General features: G+C 35.6%; 2 protein-coding genes across 2 annotated transcripts; both read right to left on the bottom strand.

The window, feature by feature from the left end:
• Positions 1 to 201: 201 nt before the first annotated feature.
• On the bottom strand, positions 202 to 4,480 carry LOC108196126 (YTH domain-containing protein ECT2). The gene is made up of 9 exons (XM_017363240.2): positions 4,299 to 4,480; positions 3,598 to 3,668; positions 3,381 to 3,513; positions 3,168 to 3,241; positions 2,420 to 2,962; positions 1,423 to 2,010; positions 1,121 to 1,333; positions 897 to 1,043; positions 202 to 753 (listed from the first exon to the last, which is right to left on the bottom strand). Exons 1-9 carry the CDS (start codon positions 4,324 to 4,326, stop codon positions 514 to 516), a joined length of 2,037 nt encoding a protein of 678 aa, XP_017218729.1. The 5' UTR covers positions 4,327 to 4,480; the 3' UTR covers positions 202 to 513.
• A 5,711-nt stretch (positions 4,481 to 10,191) lies between these two features.
• On the bottom strand, positions 10,192 to 14,409 carry LOC108196074 (YTH domain-containing protein ECT2). The gene is made up of 9 exons (XM_017363171.2): positions 14,249 to 14,409; positions 13,546 to 13,619; positions 13,329 to 13,461; positions 13,116 to 13,189; positions 12,363 to 12,905; positions 11,369 to 11,956; positions 11,067 to 11,279; positions 10,842 to 10,988; positions 10,192 to 10,696 (listed from the first exon to the last, which is right to left on the bottom strand). The coding sequence occupies exons 1-9, from the start codon at positions 14,274 to 14,276 to the stop codon at positions 10,460 to 10,462; spliced, it is 2,037 nt and encodes a 678-aa protein (XP_017218660.1). The 5' UTR covers positions 14,277 to 14,409; the 3' UTR covers positions 10,192 to 10,459.
• Positions 14,410 to 20,865: the final 6,456 nt, after the last annotated feature.

Below are 20,865 nucleotides of genomic sequence, written 5' to 3'. Positions count from 1 at the left end.
TAATTTCTACAGGCAATGATACTTAGATGTGTGTATAAAGTCATCTACATTCCTGTAATTTCCTCTTTAAGATAATAATATCAGTTTGTCTTCACCCATATATTTTTTTTTTGTCATAAGTTTGTCTTCTCCCATATAAAATACACTGAGACTAGAAAAACTCTTAACTCTTATTAATGAAAAACTGAAACATAGAAGTCATTGAAGCAACAGCACCACATTGAGACTAAAGAAACTCCAAAATGAAATCAAATTGGTCTGTAACAAAGACGATCTTTTCTATAAAAAAAAAAGAAAATAATAGAGAAATGAGACTTGTACTGAGTCTTGACGATGTATCATAAATCTGCCTACAACACAAAAACCATACTTTCACCGACTTCTTGCACACTGTATATGTTGCAAAATCAGAAGGTTACAAAGACACCAGACTACAAAATGTAATCTTATAGAAACAGCAAGTTCAGCAATTACTTCAGTAATGTAGCCTGACCATCCCTGTGCATTGCAAATTTAGCAACCGTTGGCAACCCCATTAGACACCAATTCCTTTGCTGTCACTGTTACTGGTTTACTAACCTCTTGAGCTTCAACAGTTGCAACATTTTCCAACACATTTGCATCCCCTTTAGCGAAAACAGCCCGGGTTGCATTTTTTGTTAAGTTTGAAGGAACATCTACCGACTTCTCAGTAGTCACTTCTACATTTGAGCCCTCTTTGGCAGACTCATCAGTAGGCTTTCCTTCCGACAACTGCAGATACAACATATGCAAAGTCAAGAGGCGAGAGCATGACATTGAGTAATTTTTATTTTTTTCAAAACAATAATTTATAAGAGAAGACCGACTTAAAAAATGATATCAATATGAAATACATGTAAATATGTAGGTCATACCTGTTTCTGAATCAACTGTTGCTTAGCTTTTCTATCCTGGATCTTCTTTTGACGGTCCTCGTAGAAATCAAAATCATCCAGTACGGATTGCGCACTGGTATAATCCTGAAATATTTTGAGCAATTGAAGTCCCTGCTCCAATTTTACCTGCACACATTAATCATTTCCATGAGTACGATTTCCACAGTAGATATATGAAGAAACGAACTACGAAAACCACCCACCTCTTGGGTATCCCTGCTGTTGGTTACAGGTTTGTTCTCATTGTTCTCAAGGGTAATGTGCTTCAACAAACTGTTAGGCACATCCTTCACAATGTGCCACTTTACCGGGAAACAGCCAACCCACTTGTCTTGTTGCCAATACTCAAGAATCTTGTCAAAATCAACTGGCCCTGACATCTCCGCAACACCAACAAATTGTCCACTAGTATTAACCTGGAAATTTCAGAAGAAGAATAATGATATAAATATATGAATACAATTCATGTTCCAGTAAAAAGTAAGTTTGTATCCAGCGAGCTCACTGAGAAAAGCAGAAAGACGGGGCAGTGGCCAGAATTCTGCTGCGCTTCATGGTACGCTGCATCAAGCTTCTTGTTTCCATTTTGTGTACTTGACCACACATTGTACTTGACACTCTTATGAACATCGTCTTCACTGTAAGACTTTATAATGAAAAACTTGGCATCAGCATATGTTATAGGAAAATCAGCTCTGTTGTATTGTCCGTTCTCTTTATCCACCCTACTGTCCTCAGTACTTCCATTGGTCCCCGTGACAAGGTTGTCCTGTCCCTTTACAGCTACAGAAGCAGGAACAGCACCTTTTTGATTCTTGAAGCTCTTTGCTCTTGGGCCCCTGTTCAGTTCATTTAATCCGTCAACATTCCCATTTCCGTAATTCGCACAACCATTGCCTCGTCCCCTGGGTTTGTACTTGTTATCAACAGAGAACCACCCACTTCCCATAGTCCGGGAATCATAACCATTAGACCCATAAAAACCAGATCTGTAAGAGATACCATTCTGGTTGTAGAACTTGTTCGAATACATCCTGTTCACATAACCATTCCCTGAATTAAGACCAGATAATGGTCTTCGATTGTTATATCCCTGGAGAGAAGACATTACAAATTCTTAGTGTTCAGAAACACAGGAATGATGACTAGTAACATGAAAACGTAGGGAACCCAAAACCAAGGAACTTTGCTTGACAAATTTTGCACATAAGACAGAAATTTCTATTAAAACTTTAATATACATAAAAAAAACACCTAATAAACCATTAGCAATGCCCTAAATAAGCAAAAGTAAAAATGAAAAACGCCCCACAACAAGATCGCAATCAGTTATTCATCACAGGGCAGAAGCCTTGACTTTTAATTTGTATAATTTCCGCCTACTTTAGTTTTTGTTACCCTCCTTACTTTTTTCAACTAGAATTAGATGTATCAGGGTTTGAGAACATTAATGACTCCCAACACTTTCTAATTTTCACATGTAATTAAAACATGTAACGTACCGTGAACTGGTGATGAGGACGAGCATTCTGATTCTTAGACACTGGTACACCATTCCCATTGGACGTATATTGGTTAAAGGAAGTGCTACTCAATGGACCGGTCTTTCCATTGGAGTAGACTGAACCATCAAACCAAGGGACAGAAGATCGTGAGGCATCATAAACATATCCAGAAGCTGGAACTCCTCCTGGGAACACACCCGTTCCATTGGAGCTATTTGCATTATATGATGAGCTAATATAAGATGAATTCTGATATGTCGGTTTCAATGCTGTTGAACCTTTGTTTCCTTTTACACCACCACTATTTGCAATGCCATTAGGCTTCCCTTTAGGAGTTTCAATAGACAAAATTGGTTGGTCGGCGGGTGCAGCGGTTGAAATATCACCTTTTGCAGGGGCAGCTGCAGGCTGAAAATAAGAGGCCGGGTACTGGTACTGTTGAGCTGCATAAAGCTGACCATCATGGCCAAGTGTAGGAACAGGCGTACCCGCAGGTGAATAAGCACCGTAGGGTGCATAACCATAACCACCATACACCCCCTAATAATATGCAAAATTGAGATATAGAATATCAAACAAAAAATTAGAACAAGTTTGTCCTGTGTTAGTTAAGAAGTAATAATTCTTTGTACGGTTTAGGCTATTCTTATGATATGGCAGATAAAATGGGTATGGAAAGGAAGACTTACGTTCTAAGATACTTAAAAATAAAAGAGAATATGAAATGACAGAACTGAAATCTTACATGTGACATATCGACTCCATCCGGCTTCAAGTAATTAGAGTAATCATCCCACCCATTACCAGTCCCATCATACCCTGTCCAGAAAAAAATTATTTTAACTGATTTTCAGAGTATACCAATGCTTTATATAAGTATTAAAAAAGCAAATGCTTTATTCCATTCTAAACACTTCATCATTTAAGAAAAAGTTCATATTAAGAATAATAGAATTACCTCCGTAATAATATGGAGCATAACCATTAGCATACCACATTGTTGGATCCATGGGATCAGGTAACAACGGTGTCAAAGACCGATCAGATGATTGGATCTGACCATTCGGCACATTACCTGAATCTACAATAGGCTGTAAGTAGACAAGGTTAGACACAGAGATAAAAACACATATGTGACTACAGGTACTAACACTAATGTTACAATTTGCAAACACCTTAGTGGACTGTGAATTTTCCGTCTTAGCTTGAGGATCCAGTGATAGCTTCTGGAGCAAATCTGCAGCTTCTGTTGCACAAAAGGTAAGCTACACTTTAGCTTACATGTATATAAACAAAAAATATTTAAAAAGCAATCAACTTCATGTAATCCAAATTCAAATCACGAGCATAAGAAGCATGTCTGAGGACACCAAATTTTTTTTAAGAAAGCGAAGCCTTCACGAAAACCACACCTATAAACCCATACACAAGCACAAAAGCGAACAAACCCTCTATAACAATTAGAGGCAAATCATCTACAAAACCAGCATATAAAGACCGTGAAAAACAACAAAGCTATATGTGCAACATTCAGAACTAAAAACCCTTAATCAAACACAAACCCCTAGATCACCAATTAAAAAATCAAAACAATTACACAACTATCCATCACACAAATCAATAATTTTCAACAAGAATCAAGAACAGAAAAAGACAAAACAAGATAATCAAACAAAAAATAAATCTACGAAACTGAAGGTGAAAGAACATATATTCTAACAGATCACACAAGAAAGAATCCACCTTTGCACATGATTATACATACAAAGATCTGTATCTATTATCTGCACATAACCCACATCAAGAACAGTGTATACACAAGCATAAAAGCTTATACACAACAAGAAAACAAACATAAATGAGTAGAGATGCATACTCTCCGCAGGAGCACACCCAGTAGCCATGTAAGATATCTGAGAATCGAAAGGGTTTTAGAAAGAGAAAAACCCTAGAGAGAAACTGGGATAGCGGAGGCGGAGAGAGATGTATTGGGTTTTTGGGATTTTGATTTCTATCTAAAACCAGGGGTGTTCGCGCTGGGTGTTGACCTGAGTGGCACATAAATAAAGGGTTAAATCTCATATTGGTCACTAAAGTGAGAGCCATCTCTCACTTTAGTGACCCAACTTAATGAGAACTCACATGTATCACTGTAGTAACAGATTATCACACGGATCTTAGTTTGACTAGTTGACTTGACGGGAACCATCGCTAAACTAACGTTTCTTTCATTTTTTTAAAACGTGGCAGTTACGGAGTCCAACTCAGCCGGGTCTAAATGTATTACCAAAATATATTAGTGAAATAACATTATTAGAATCTTATGTTCGAGTGTAGTCGTGATTAGGGGCGAATTAGGGTTCAAAAGTACGATTTGGGGATTAAATCGTAATTGAATCAAGCAATCAATTTGATACCGGTGGACAAAGCGAGCTCTAACCTCTCTCCATTCGAAGGTATGCACCCCTTTCTTACATCTATAAACCCTAGTTTTTTTGCTCTTTAATTGCGTAAATGCTTTGATATATGATATATGGTTGTATATATGTTCGATTTGTTTACAACATGTCTACTACAACTACTCTATACCTACATCACCACGGTAATTTTACACCTCCTCATAATATTAAGTATGTTGGTGGCAAAACTGAGATAATTAAAGATTTCAATTGTGATACATTTTCATTTCGTGATCTTAAGGAGTTTGCTGAAAAATATGCATATGATGTGTCTTCCTCCCTAGTCAATTTTACGTGTAATGGATATAGCTTTGAAAAGAGTATGCGAGTAATTTATGATGACAATTTGGTTAGGGATTTGATTAATATATGTAAGCCTTATGGTCGAATAAAGTTATATGTAGACCATTTTGATCTTGGTGAAGTAATTGATGGTTCAAATATAGTGATGATAGTGATCCAGAGTATAAAAGGACTAGTGAGAAACAAGTAAGAAACTACCTTAGATGTTGCACATTTATAGAGCCGTATTCTCGGATTTTTTAGAGTCCAAGAAGTGCAGATTCTAGCTCGTCTCCCACAAAAGCATGTCCTGTGCTCCTCCTTCTTCACCGACCCCCCAGAAAAAGAGTTCGTTCCAGAGTGTGTAATGGGTGTAGGAGATGTTTTCATATTAGCAAACTTGTAGAAGATATGTTTTTTGTTTCAGTTTTTGTTAAGAACCCTGGCTGATATATATACACACAGACAAGTTACCGTTGTATCTAGCCACGTAAGACAGTCAAATGGTCATAATCAATCTTGTCCAAGTCATGGCTACCACGTTTTGTTTTTCGTCTGGGTAATTAAAAAAGTTAATGTTTCTGTGATAACCCAATACTACAGTGGTGCATGTGAGTCTCCGTTAAGTCGGGTCACTAAAGTGAGATATGGCCTTCACTATAGTGACCAATCTGACATTTAACCCCATAAATAAAGGAGGGAAAATATCCTCTATGTCAAGATCGCTCTAAAAATGTTGCTAACTATCACTTGAAACTTCGGTTTGTATTTAAGTCAAAACGCGACTTCGATTGTCGTTTTTTTATTTTATAAAGTAATACTCGGAACGCAAGTTTAAGTTGTGTTTTATAGTCTGAAAGCAACTTAAAGTTGTGTTTTGAATAATATTTTTTTATATTTTAAAATTATTTTAATTTCAAGTATAAATAAATCAACTTAAAGCCAAAATATGAAACCTGAAATATTAAAAACTAATAATGTATGTTTTAAAATTGATTTTTTAATTTTGTTCCGAAGCTTTAGGCCTCACGGCCCTAAAACTTCGAATTAATTAGTGTTTGGGATTGAGGGTTTAGGGCCTCGAGGGTTTTGGGAACTTCAATCCCTTTTTTTGAAAATGGGGGAATATATTAATTCAAAGCTGCTTCATACAAGAGAGTCTCCAACATAGAATGTGGAGGAGAATAAAATTCATTATAGCAATTGACCTCACACGGAACCTTAGCTAGCATATGGGCTACGTTTTTGGCCTTCTTTCTAACAAACGAGAAGCTAATGTCCTGCTGAGTGCTAAGAAGAGAGGAACATTCGTGCAACACATTTCTTACCTCCAGCAAATTTTCTGAGTTCTTATTAATGGCCTGCACAGTAAGCATTGAATCGGACTCAATAATCACATTTGGAATGTTCAGATTGAGACTGTCAGATCTTGCATTTATCAGGTTGCATTTGTCTAACAGCTGTGGAAAATTTCTCGAACGTGAACTTCTCAGTCAGTCTGTTATTCAGCTCTTCTGAAACTACTACTTCAGTGTTGATATTTCCCGCATCTTGACTATTACCTGCTTGACCAAATAGTTGTTCAAAGTAGTTCTTAACCACACTACACATACCTTCTTGATCAGTCATTATCTCACCATCATCATTCACTAACTGAGTAATATTACTTCTTTATTTCCTCGTAGTAGCATAGGCGTGAAAGAATTTAGAATTAGAGTCACCTTCCGTTAACGAAAAAGACTTCGCTCGTTGTTTCCAATATGCTTCTTCATGAATTAACAAGTCCTCCGATTTACTTCTCTCCTCAAAGTATTTCTTTGTCTGCTCGTCATTTTCACAACCTTCAAATAAACTCAAAACTTCCTTTTGTTTTCGAATTTTCTCTCGGAATTCGTTAAAGAACCTTCGACTCCATTTCTCCATAAATGAGGAGAGGTCCAGGATTTTTGGTAAGAAGTGAATCGAGCCTAATCTCGACCAGTACATTGAGACCTCCTCGTGAAAAGACTTTTCCTTAAGCCAAGTGTTTTCAAAACGAAAACGGAATTATTTTTTTTGAATGAGTATCACCTACCAGCTCCAACTAAATTGGGTCGTGATCCGAGTAGATAGTGTGGTGCATAGCTAGAATACACAGAGGGAATATTTGCCACCATCTAAACGAAGCGAAAGCACGATCCAATCTTTCCCTTACCCAATCTTTTGTACCTCTGCTCTTTTCCCATGTAAATCCGCCACCCGTTAACTCAATCTCGCTTAAACCACACTCTACTATCGTAATTTTGAACCCCTCTAACAGCCATTATGGTTGCTTATGAAGACCTTGTTTTTCACTTTCACTTATCATATCAAATATTTTTATAAATAAATACCTAAAACGTAATTTCGTGTTACGTTTCTAGTCATTAAAACGTAATTTCGTGTACGTTTATGTTTATTTAAATAAAGAAAACGCCAAAACGTGACTTCATGTTGCGTTTTATTGAAAAATGTAAAACGCAACTTGAAGTTGTGTTTTGAAGTGATAGTGTGGGCGTTTTTCCTAGGCAGAGACATTTGGGGCATTGTGTATTTAAATTGTGGATCTGAAGGCATTTTTCCCATTCACGCTAGGGGTGTTCAAGGTGCGGGCTGTGCGGTTTTTTTTAAAAACCGTGAACCAACCCGCTCATACGGTTTGAGAAAATTCGTAAACCGCAACCACACCATGTAATATAAAAACCACGTAAACCACACCAAAAAATTGCGGTGCGGTGTGGTACGGTTCGAGTGGTTTGTGTAATTTATACATTCAAAAAATATACTTTTGAATGACAATATAAATATAATTTTAAACTATATGTATTTAAAAATAATATTTGTAATAGATTTATATATACATACATACATTTACATACATACATATATACATACATACATTTACATACATACATATATACATACATACATATATATATATATATATATATATTAAAATTATTATGCTTGATTATATTGTTATTCTAATTTAACATGCATGAATATATTTATTTTTTGGCTAAGTGACATGAACATATTTCTAGTATACATGTATTGTATATTTTTATTATTTCTCAAAAAAATTACTATCATTTTAAGCAATTATCTAAAATAAATATGAGCAGAGCGAGGCAGGACGAGGCCGTTTCGCAAAAATATTTTAAAAACCTGGTGGGATAGGGATAAAAATTATATCCTCGCGGGGGATAGGGCAGGGCAGCGAAAATATATATGTGGCGAGGTTGAGAAATGAAAAACCTGGTGGGATAGAGATAAAAATTATATCCTCACGGGGGATAGGGCAGGGCAGCGAAGATATATATGTGGCGAGGTTGAGAAATGAAGTCCCGCCCCATTTTGAACCCTATTAGTGGTCATACATTTGCTCAGAAGCTTCGGTTCTTAGATGATTATTAGCATATTTTTAAAATACTGGAACTTCTCGGCATATGGTCGCTTGCGAGATCAGTACATGTTCATTTTATACATATTAAGCTGAACCCAGGAATTTCATCCCAGCAGCAAACCAGAAACCCGACCCGGGGAAAGAAAAAAAAAGAAGCTAGCATACATATCTGCCTATCCAGGCACTTGGAACTGCTTTGAAAAAGCAGAAGCTTACATGAACTTGCACTTCTTACACTACACTCTCAACAAGAACAAACCATTTTTTTTTTGGCCCGAATCAACAAGAATAAACATAAAATCAACAAGAATAAACATAAGACGGCAAAAACTCCAATAGTATCATGCACCTATTATCAGCCTCATATGAATCATTGCTACTCATCAAAAGATTCAAAACTATAGTCGAAATCATATCTTCAAACACTCTCTCGACAGCATCAGGCAGATATAAATCTAGCCGGGGAACCTTGAGACTTCCCTCTTCTTCAGCGGTCCACAACTTACATACTAGGAAACAAGTTCTGCTGCATTGTTCAACTGTATTGGCAACTTCCACAATTGAATTCTGACCTACTATTGATGTCCCTGAGTTAGCATTAGCAGATTAAGGCAATAAACCTCTCTCAATGGCAACAGCCTTCTTTTCAAAAGCAGGTCATTCTTGTTATCATATTGTTAAGAGAATTCACATTGGTACAATAGCAAAAGGTTCTACCTGCCCTTCTAAAGACTCTACAATATAAACCAGCAACATACACACAAAAAAGACCCTGTCAAGATTGACATTTGAGAACAGAATTGTCATTATAACAGGGACATCGCAAAGAGAACATAATGCATTAACTCGTCACATTTGACTACAGAGTACTTAATTAAAAAAAAATATTTAATATATCTGTCTGCAAAAGGCTTCTCAAGGACTATCATCAAATAGGCGGATGGGCATACACAAAAACTTATTTTACTCAACAAGACAATTTTTAGTACACATGAATAGAGGAATGCAGATTACCATTTATCATTTTGTATTACCCTCTATATATATTTTAAGATGAAACAATACACCATGACCAGAAAACACATATACATACACAATTTTGCACATAAATATACAACTTCAGACACATACGATATTTACTAACAATAATATAAATGTCAGAGATGAACTCAAAAACTTGCGGATAGAACTTACAGATACCATGAGAAGATCAACAGACACTAAATATTGGATGCAGAAGAAGCCAGGGAAAGGTTTTGACGAAAATATAGATGAAAAATAGAATGCAAAAGACTCATGTTAACTGGACTCAAATTCTCATTCCTTTAACACAACCACCTAACTACAGTCATCACTATCTAATTCCTTCTAACTAGCCTGAAATTCCCCTAAATAAACAGCCTCTAAAAGTTGGCATCATGTAAAATTGTTCTAGCAATGTGACACACAATCCTACATAAATAAGGGCTTCGGAAAGTAATCAAGTACTGGTAGTCTGGTAGTATCAGTTCAGCATTAACTAAATCAATTTACTCTTAACAACCCTCATTAATGAAAAACTCTGAAACATAGAAGTCATAGAAGCAACAGCACCACACTGAGACTAGACAAAAAAAACTCCAAAATAGAATCAAACTGATCCGTCACAAAGACAAAATCTTTTCTATAAAAAAAGAAAAATAACAGAGAAAAGAGACTTGTACTGAGTACTGATGATATATCATAAGTCTGCCTACGACACAAAAACCAAACTTTCACCGACCACTTGCGCACTGTATATGTTGCAAAATCACAAGGTTACAAAGACACCAGACTACAAAGGGTAACCTTAAGTTCAGCAATGTAGCCTGACCATCTCTGTGCATTGCAAATTTAGCAACCGTTGGCAACCCCATTAGACACCAATTCCTTCGCTGTCACTGTTACTGGTTTACTAACCTCTTGAGCTTCAACAGCTGCAACATTTTCAACCTTTGCATCCCCAATAGCAAAAACAGACCGGGTAGAACTTTTTGTTAAGTTTGAAGGAACATCTACCGACTTTTCAGTTGTCACTTCTACATTTGAGCCCTCTTTGGTAGCTTCATCAGTAGGCTTTCCTTCCACCAACTGCGGATACAACATATGCAAGGTCAAGAGGTCAGAGCATGAAGTTGAGTAATTTTTATTTTCATTTCAAAATAATAATTTATAAGAGAAGACCGACTTCAAAGATGATATCAATATAAAATACATGTAAATATGTAAGTCATACCTGTTTCTGAATCAACTGTTGCTTAGATTTTCTATCCTGGATCCTCTTTTGACGCTCCTCGTAGAAATCAAAATCATCCAGCAGGGTTCGTTCACTAGTATAATCCTGAAATATTTTGAGCAATTGAAGTCCCTGCTCCAATTTTACCTGCAGACATTAAATCATTTCCATGAGTACGATTTCCACAGTAGATATATAAAGAAACGAACTATGAAAACCACCCACCTCTTGGGTATCCCTGCTGTTGGTTACAGGTTTGTTCTCATTGTTCTCAAGGGTAATGTGCTTCAACACACTGTTAGGCACATCCTTCACAATGTGCCACTTTACGGGGAAACAGCCAACCCACTTGTCTTGTTGCCAATACTCAAGATTCTTGTCAAAATCAACTGGCCCTGACATCTCCGCAACACCAAGAAATTGTCCACTAGTATTAACCTGGACATTTCAGAAGAAGAATACTGACATAAATATATGAATACAATTCATGTTCCAGTAAAAAGTAAGTTTGTATCCAGAGAGCTCACCGAGAAAAGCAGAAAGACGGGGCAGTGGCCAGAATTCTGCTGCGCTTCATGGTACGCTGCATCAAGCTTCTTGTTTCCATTTTGTGTACTTGACCACACATTGTACTTGACACTCTTATGAACATCGTCTTCACTGTAAGACTTTATAATAAAAAACTTGGCATCAGCATATGTTATAGGAAAATCAGCTCTGTTGTATTGTCCGTTCTCTTTATCCACCCTACTGTCCTCAGTACTTCCATTAGTCCCAGTGACAAGGTTGTCCTGTCCGTTTACAGCTACAGCAGCAGGAACAGCACCTTTTTGATTCTTAAAGCTCTTTGCTCTTGGGCCCCTGTTCAGTTCATTTAATCCGTCAACATTCCCATTTCCGTAATTCGCAGAACCATTGCCTCGTCCCCTGGGTTTGTACTTGTTATCAACAGAGAACCACCCACTTTCCATAGTCCGGGAATCAAAAACATTAGACCCATAAAAACCAGATCTGTAAGAGATACCATTCTGGTTGTACAACTTGTTTGAATACATCCTGTTCACATAGCCATTCCCTGAATTAAGACCAGATAATGGCCTTGGATTGTTATACCCCTGGAGAGAAGACATTACAAATTCTTAGTGTTCAGAAACATGGAATGATGACTAGTAACATGAAAACGGAGGGAACCCAAAACCAAGGAACTTGGCTTGACAAATTTTGAACAGATGACACAAATTTCTCATAAAAACTTTAATATACATTAAAAAAAAAAACACCTACTAAACCCTTAGCAATGCCCTAAATAAGCAAAAGTAAAAATGATTCAATGAAAAATGCCCCACAACAAGATTGCAATCAGTTATTCAGTCATGGCAGCCTTGAGACTTCTAATTTGAATAATTTCCGACTACACCCACCTTACCTTTTTTAACTAGAATTAGACATATCATGGTTTAAGAACATTAATGACTACCAACACTTTCTAATTTTCACATGTAATTAAAACATGTAACGTACCGTGAACTGGTGATGAGGACGAGCATTCCGATTCTTAGACACTGGTACACCATTCCCATTGGACGTATATTGGTTAAGGGAAGTGCTACTCAATGGACCGGTCTTTCCATTGGAGTAGAGTGAACCATCAAACCAAGGAACAGAAGATCGTGAGGCATCATAAACATATCCAGAAGCTGGAACTCCTCCTGGGAACACACCCGTTCCATTGGAGTTATTTGCATTATAAGATGAGCTCATATAAGATGAATTCTGATATGTCGGTTTCAATGCTGTTGAACCTTTGTTTCCTTTTACACCACCGCCATTTGCAATGCCATTAGACTTCCCACTAGGAGTTTCAATAGACAAAATTGGTTGGTCGGCGGGTGCAGCAGTTGAAATATCACCTTTTGCAGGGGCAGCTGCAGGCTGAAAATAAGAGGCCGGGTACTGGTACTGCTGAGCTGCATAAAGCTGACCATCATGGCCAAGTGTAGGAACAGGCGTACCCGCAGGTGAATAAGGACCATAGGGTGCATAACCATAACCACCGTACACCCCCTAACAATATGCAAAAATGAAATATAGAACATCAAATCAAAATCAAAAATTAGAAAAAGTTTGTCCTGTGTTAGTTCAGAGATAATAATTCTTTGTACGGTTTAGGCTGTTCGTATGATATGTCAGATAAAATGGGTATGGAAAGCAAGAGTTACATTCTAAGATACTTAAAACAAAAGAGAATATGAAACAACAGAAATGAAATCTTACATGCGACATATCGACTCCATCCGGCTTCAAGTAATTAGAGTAATCATCCCACCCATTACCAGTCCCATCATACCCTGTACCAAAAAAATTATTTTAACTGATTTTTAGTGTATACCAATGCCTTATATAAGTATTAGAAAAAGCAAATGCTTTATTCCAATCTAAACATTCAATCATTTAAGAAAAAGTTGATATTGAGAATAATAAAATTACCTCCATAATAATATGGAGCATAACCATTGGCATACCACATTGTTGGATCCATCGGATCAGGTAACAACGGTGTCAGAGACCGATCAGATGATTGAATCTGACCATTCGGCACATTACCTGAATCTACAATAGGCTGTAAGTAGACAAGGTTAGACACAGAGACAAAAACACATGTGACCAGAGGTACCAACACTAATGTTACACAATTTGTACACACCTTCTTAGGGGACTGTGAATTTTCCGTCTTAGCTTGAGGATCCAATGATAGCTTCTGCATCAAATCTGCAGCTTCTGTTGCACGAAAGGTAAGGTACACTTTAGCTTACATGTATATAAACAAAAAATATTTATAGCAATCAACTTCATGTAATCCAAATTCAAATCACAAGCATAAGAAGCATGTCTGAGGACACCAAACAATTTTTAAGAAAACGATACCTTCACGAAAAACACAATTATAAACCCATACACAAGCACAAAAGCAAACAAACCCTCTATAACAATTAGAGGCAAATCATCTACAAAACCAGCATATAAAGACCGTGAAAAACAACAAAGCTATATGTGCAACATTCAGAACTAAAAACCCTTAATCAAACACAAACCCCTAGATCACCAATTAAACAATCAAAACAAATACACAACTATCCATCACACAAATCAATAATTTTTCAACAAGAATCAAGAACAGAAAAGGACAAAACAAGATTATCATACAAAAAATAGATCTACGAAACTGAAGGTGAAAGAACATATATTCTAACAGATTACACAAGAAAGAATCCACCTTTGCACATGATTATACATACAAAGATCTGTATCTATTATCTGCACATAACCCACATCAAGAACAGTGTATACACAAGCATAAAGGGTTATACACAACATGAAAACAAACATAAAGGAGTAGAGATGCATACTCTCCGCAGGAGCGCACACAGTAGCCATGGAAGATATCTGAGAATCGAGAGGGTTTTAGAAAGAGAAAAACCCTAGACAGAGAGAGAGAGACTGGGAGGGTGGCGGCGGAGAGGTAGATGTATTGGGTTTTGGGGATTTTTATTCTACCTAAAACCCCTTTGTATAAACAAATTATCGAATTTATTGTTCTTTTTTAAGAATAGAATATTTGCTACAAGTTGGATGGTGAATATGTTTATAGTACAAAAGTAACTGATTTTTAAATTTTTTATTTTTTATTAAGATCTTGAAATCTTGAAATATTGGACTTTTTAACAAAAAGTACTATTATTGCTTTTAGGAGTAAAGGTTTTTAAATTTGTATCGGATGAAAGTGATTTTGTTACATTTTCGGGAGTAATTATATATGTATATATATTTTGAACTTTTTATAAACAGTAAACAAATTTTATAAACGGTAACTACTCAAATCATTTTATTTTGATAACGTAGATTACTAATTATATTATATGGTAATTTTTTATTTAGATTCAAGTTTGGTCTCTCTGCATACTTTCTCTAGAATAAAATATTCTCTGTATCGCTTATGTATTTATCTTTTACTAATATGCTAATATGCTCACATTCATATAATATGATCATTCCATTTTTAGAACACGCATAAGTGAAATGCGGATTCAATGTCACATTTATTTATTGAACACGCATATGTGAAATGCGGATTCAAATTCAAAAAATATAATTATCAAACGCATATCTAAAATGCGGATCCAAATTCACAATATATAATTACTTCATTTATTAAACACACATATCTAAAATGCGGATTCAAATTCAAAAAATATAATTACTTCATTTATTAAACACGTTTATGTGAAATGCGTATTCAATTTGTTTCACGTAAAGAGACATATAAGGATTAATATATGATTATGATCAAAATTTACCTAGTCTTAATTTTAATCGAAATTGGGCGTGTTAATTATAATATTTGTTAACTATAATATTTGACATGAAGTTTTAGATTAGTGATGAGTTTGTTGAACTTTTCAAACACATATGTGATATGAATTATTTTAGGTTTTACAGAAAAACTCTCATATTACGATATTAAAAATTGTCTTTCATTAGATCTCACTTCCTCTTACATATTTGTTTGACAGTCTAACAGTTGGTATTGTTGTCATAAATGACATTATCAAGGAATACTATCAAAATCAACCTTAAATCATTGTTAAAAAGTTTTTTTTTTCTATTTCAATATGTTGAAGAGTCTATTTGAACATGATCAGATGGCTTGATTTCATCTCTTACGGTCCCAGTAGACAAGATGTTTCATAGATATTATTGGCCTATTTATTAAGATCTCAAGATACATGGGATTTGTCATCTTCATGAACGTCATCATTTTCTTTCTCCAAACCACTAAGCTATTGTGAACTCAACCGTCCTTTCTAGAAATCATATCTCTAAAATTGTGTTGGTGTTATGATTTGTTTATCATGGTCTTTTCAAAAAAATTATCCAAAATAGTTTCGAGTGATCTTGTCGTGAATTCTGTAGCTCTAAGCTTGACCTGTCGAAACTTAAAAGAATCAGCTATTAATAGGTTTGTAAAGCATAATGTAACTCGTAATGTAATACCGATAACTCAACACAACAGAAGAACAATAAACAATACACAACTATGATACAAGAATCAACAGGTTGAAGATTCGGTATGAACAGACACAAACAATTCAAATAACTGAGATGAACATCCGTCCACCGAAAAAAGTCCATTAACATGTTCAAGACTCAGTGAAGAATAAAGTTCAAGACATTTCTGTTATCGAAGGTTGCCTGTCAATTCAAATTCAAGAACTAGAAGATTCCAATATACCTGTACTGATTATTCATAATCAGTTTGTCGAAACAACAACAATCAGGATTGACTAATCAAGCTGTTCATCAAGTAAGAATACAAAGATCACCTTCAGTATTAATCATTCATGAAACACACCAGTGAATTGGGCGTCAATACGTACAGAGTTGTTCGATATGTTTGGTCAACGGAGAATTGATCAAGTCAAGCAAGAGATGTTCCCGTATCAAAGTGAAGTTAACCGCTTTCAAACAAAGTCAAATCTGAAAGCAGCAGCAAAGATTATTAGCTCCACTTGAAATTGTGATTGTGAAATTGACTAAGTACAAGACTTGAGTGGCGCAACTCATATACATGAGGCGCCATTTGAGGTCAAGCGCCACTCCAGTTCATAGCTGAGTCAAGCGTCACTCCCAGGATGCTACCTGGCCACTTTAATTGAGAGGAAAAGTGGTTAAGCGCAAATTTAAGTGGCGCCACTTACACTCATATATACATATTGAGGCGCTTAAAGTTGAGTTTGTTTTGTCTACGACAAAAGACTTTTGGCGCCACTTTAAGCTAACCATACTTGGTTGGTCTATTTTGTTTTATTCAAGGGGACCAAGATCATTTAGATAAAATTTGGATCACTCTGAGAGAACCTGGATCACTTTCATCGAACTGCGATCACTCTCACAGATGCGGGATCACTCGGACAGAACCAGTATCACTTATCTAACCATGGTTAATGTTGAAGTCTATGAAAGGAGCTTTATGTTTTCATTTAACAACAACTAAAACACATTGTATTGTGCACACACTATCCATATTTACTCTCAAAGTGCGGAGATAGAAAATCTGTTAGGACGAGGGTATTTGTGAATTGTGTTTTGTAGTCTTGTAACCAACTTAGTGATGGATTTGTAGCACGCCTCGAGGATTATTTTCTATAAAGTATATTTCCCCAACTTGTCGTGTTGATATAATTACGATTGAAGACGAGCATAACTTGAACTATTCCGCAATCAAATTGAAATTGAAAATTTAGAATAAGACGTATTCAACCCCCCTTCTATGTCTATTGGGACTAACGATTTCACTTTGCAATAGACTTTTTGACTTGCCATAAAGTATATTTCCCGAACTTGTCGTGTTGATTTAATTACGATTGAAGACGAGCATAACTTGAACTATTCCGCAATCAAATTGAAATTGAAAATCTAGAATAAGACGTATTCAACCCCCCCTTCTATGTCTATTGGGACTAACGATTTCACTTTGCAATAGACTTTTTGACTTGCCAATGACTAGACTTTGCAGCAGGCTTCTTGATTTGTTGGCATTTCTACTTCACTACAAGCTCTATTTAGTCCCATATGAGTAATATCATAATAGCATCATTGAGTTTGCTACAAGTAATTTATTACAGCTTTTACATCACCTTGTGATAGAGTCTTGAGTTTCAGTAGAAGACATTTATGTAGACTAATAAAATTTGGGGGTAGACCAAGACACTTGTTGACATCTTGAGTTTATGATAGGCTAGATAGAATTGTCAACATGTTGAAAATAGGTGACTTGTTGACATCTTTAACATTTTTACTTTAATTTTTTTTTATTAAATTCATGTTTTATTCTTCAATCTCGGTTCATGATCATTGATCTGATCTTCTTTCAAAGTATTCTATGTTATACCTTGAATATTTTATGTGATGAAAAATATATTCAAATATGGTCTTCTTTTATTTTAACATATTTTACCACAAATAAATCATTTAAACACAATAATATGAACAAACAATAATGCTCAGGAAGTCAACGTGACAAAGTCTTGTTATCATATTAGAATTCACAACATTATTGTCCTTGGCTATTACTCTCTTAAATATAATTAAAAACATCACATACATCCTACGTATTAACATTATATGTTATCAAACATTGAATGTTCTTCAATGATTAATCACTTTACATATACTCCACAAATATATAGCAAAAATTGCATATTTTAAGTGAGAAACAATATTGTGTTATTGTTCTTAGAAGGTCCTCCGTTAGGAATATGTCAATCTTGATGATAAGTCAAAACACTTAGTGTATTTTTGCTTGTATTTAAATGTAGTTGATCAACGGATAACATACTATATGTAGTATCCGTTGATCAGATAATCCATCATCAATGGATGATGAGGTGTTGTAATACAACGAGTCCATAGAATAGGTTAATCAACTGGTAAATTTTTTGATCTACCAACCGATGTGTAGTTAGGATGTCAAATTCTAAATATTCGAAGTCATGTAAACTACACAAGTGAAATGAAGATCAATGGTTGAATCAAGCTATCAACGGATGAGGAATAAAAGATTCATAAACTGCTATTATACCCATTAACGACTAGTGAAGAATGAATCATCAACTAATAATTCAAGAAGTCATCAATGGCTAGTCAATAAAACTATCAACGAACGATTATTGATTCATCAACAGCTATATTTGGAGATTTTGAGTTGACAAGTACAACCCAAAGAAAGGACAATGGTCAAATGAGTTGTGTTAGGCATCATCCCATTACAATGATAGCATGGTCTTGGGTGATCCGAAACATATATGGATAATAATTGTATGTTTACACAATTATTATAAAAGATATGTTTTGGTCACAAAGTTCGAAGACCTAGTTGGAATTGGATTCTGATTCGAGTTGAAAATTTGAGAATTGGATTCCAATTACAGTTAGGTATTTCAGAGTTAGAGTTAGATTCTGATTTGTCTAAGTTTGAGATGGCTATATATACATAGTCATATTGTGTTTGATAGGTGTGCTCAAGATGTTGACTTAAGTATCGGTTGCGGGTGGATACTTGAGTACTAGTAGGCTTGAGTATCCAAGTTGGTTTGATTGTATTATTTATAATGGTTTTGATTAATAATACAAGTTGGGATGTGGGTTTTCCACGTCATATATATTGTTGTGTGTGTGCTTTGCATTGGAAGTTGAATCTCGTATTTTTTATCCCTAAAAGGTGGTATCAGAGCCAGGTCAGGATCGTGATTGACAAGGTTGGGGGAAAATTCGGGGCTCAACTGAGAATGCAGAGTACGGTGAATGTTTGTTAGCAGGAAGAGACAAAGTTACGTGCGGTATGACGGTTGACTTCCACCGTGGATCAATCATGATGGACTCAAGATGGGAGAAGATTGGATCGTTCTTCTAGAGGCCGGAAGATTGTGAAAGCAAGGATCGGGTGACATGGAAGGGCACTCGTGGTTGATGCACGTGATTTTGTGGATGGATATACCGTTATGATGAATAACGGTGGTTGAGAGTTCATTAAAGTGAAATTTGGTGATACTCAGAGTTTGGAAGAACGAGAAGGGAAGATTCTTGTTCGAGGGGAGGCATTGACGGATGGACGTTCATGTCTTGGTGGTGATTGTTGATTCGGTTACGAATTTGTATTGGGCTGAAGGGGAGGATTGTTAGGTATCATCCCATTACAATGATAGCATGGGCTTCGGTGATCCGAAACATATCTGGATAATAACTGTATGTTTAGACAATTATTATAAAAGATATGTTTTGGTCACAAAGTTCGAAGACCTAGTTGGAATTGGATTCTGATTTGAGAATTGGATTCCAATTACAGTTAGGTATTTCAAAGTTAGAGTTAGATTCTGATTTGTCTAAGTTTGAGATGGCTATATATACATAGTCATATTGTGTTTGATAGGTGGGCTCAAGATGTAGACTTAAGTATCGGTTGCGGGCGGATACTTGAGTACTAGTAGGCTTGAGTATCCAAGTTGGTTTGATTGTATTATTTATAATGGTTTTGATTAATAATACAAGTTGGGACGTGGGTTTTCCACGTCATATATATTGTTGTGTGTGTGCTTTGCATTAGAAGTTGAATCTCGTATTTTTTATCCGTAACAGGTTGAACAGAAAAAGTATAAAGTATTTTGGAAGCTAAGCTATAGGAAGTGTTAGCCATATGTCGAAGAACTCGAAGGTTAAAGAAGAAAAAATTCAACAAGGCTATTCTGTCATGAAGACCTATATTTCCTCAAATGTACAAGTAAGAAAAAGAGTAGGAATGTCGGCTTTTTTCTAGAATAGTAATTTTGTATTTCTAGATTAGAAAAAGCTATAAACTTAGATATATAACCAAGTACTGTAATTCATTTGCAAAATCCAGAACATTAGAGAAGAAGTGCAACTTACTGCAGAAAAGCAATATCTTGTAAAGGTTAGCTTATCAATCTTGTATGCAGTTGTGTTAAACAAACCCATAAAGTTCTTTATTATATATAAAATTACTCAGGTGGAGAAGACCCCACCTGAAATTTTGAAAGAGCTCTTGTTATATCAAGTTTCATTTCAGCACTCAATTTTATAGGCTCTCCGTTGGATACAATTGTTTATCTACAAGAAAATTTTAAGATTGTATCTACCCCGCTTCTGCAATCTTTTCATATAGTTGAATTGTTAAATAACATCCTCGATTTTATATATAAAGTCATATCTCAATTACACCTGGTTGTTCCTCCTCCCCTAGTTCCTTTGTTTACCTAGTTATTTTCATCTTTCATTAGATTGCTCATTTTGACTTTAACTATCCTGCCCCCCTTTTATTTGTTTAATTCTGATAGTGTATTTGGGTATATTACCACCAACTTTTAGAAACAACTACTCCCTATGTCCCAGCAGGTTTTTTACGTTACTTTTTAACATGCATTTTGAGACTCCTATAAAGTATACCTTCATA

The sequence above is a fragment of the Daucus carota genome, chromosome 7 (assembly GCF_001625215.2).
Source record: "Daucus carota subsp. sativus chromosome 7, DH1 v3.0, whole genome shotgun sequence".
Lineage (NCBI taxonomy): Eukaryota > Viridiplantae > Streptophyta > Magnoliopsida > Apiales > Apiaceae > Daucus > Daucus carota.
The sequence above is the reverse complement of the archived record's forward strand: the minus strand, read 5'-3'. Positions and strand labels throughout refer to the sequence as shown.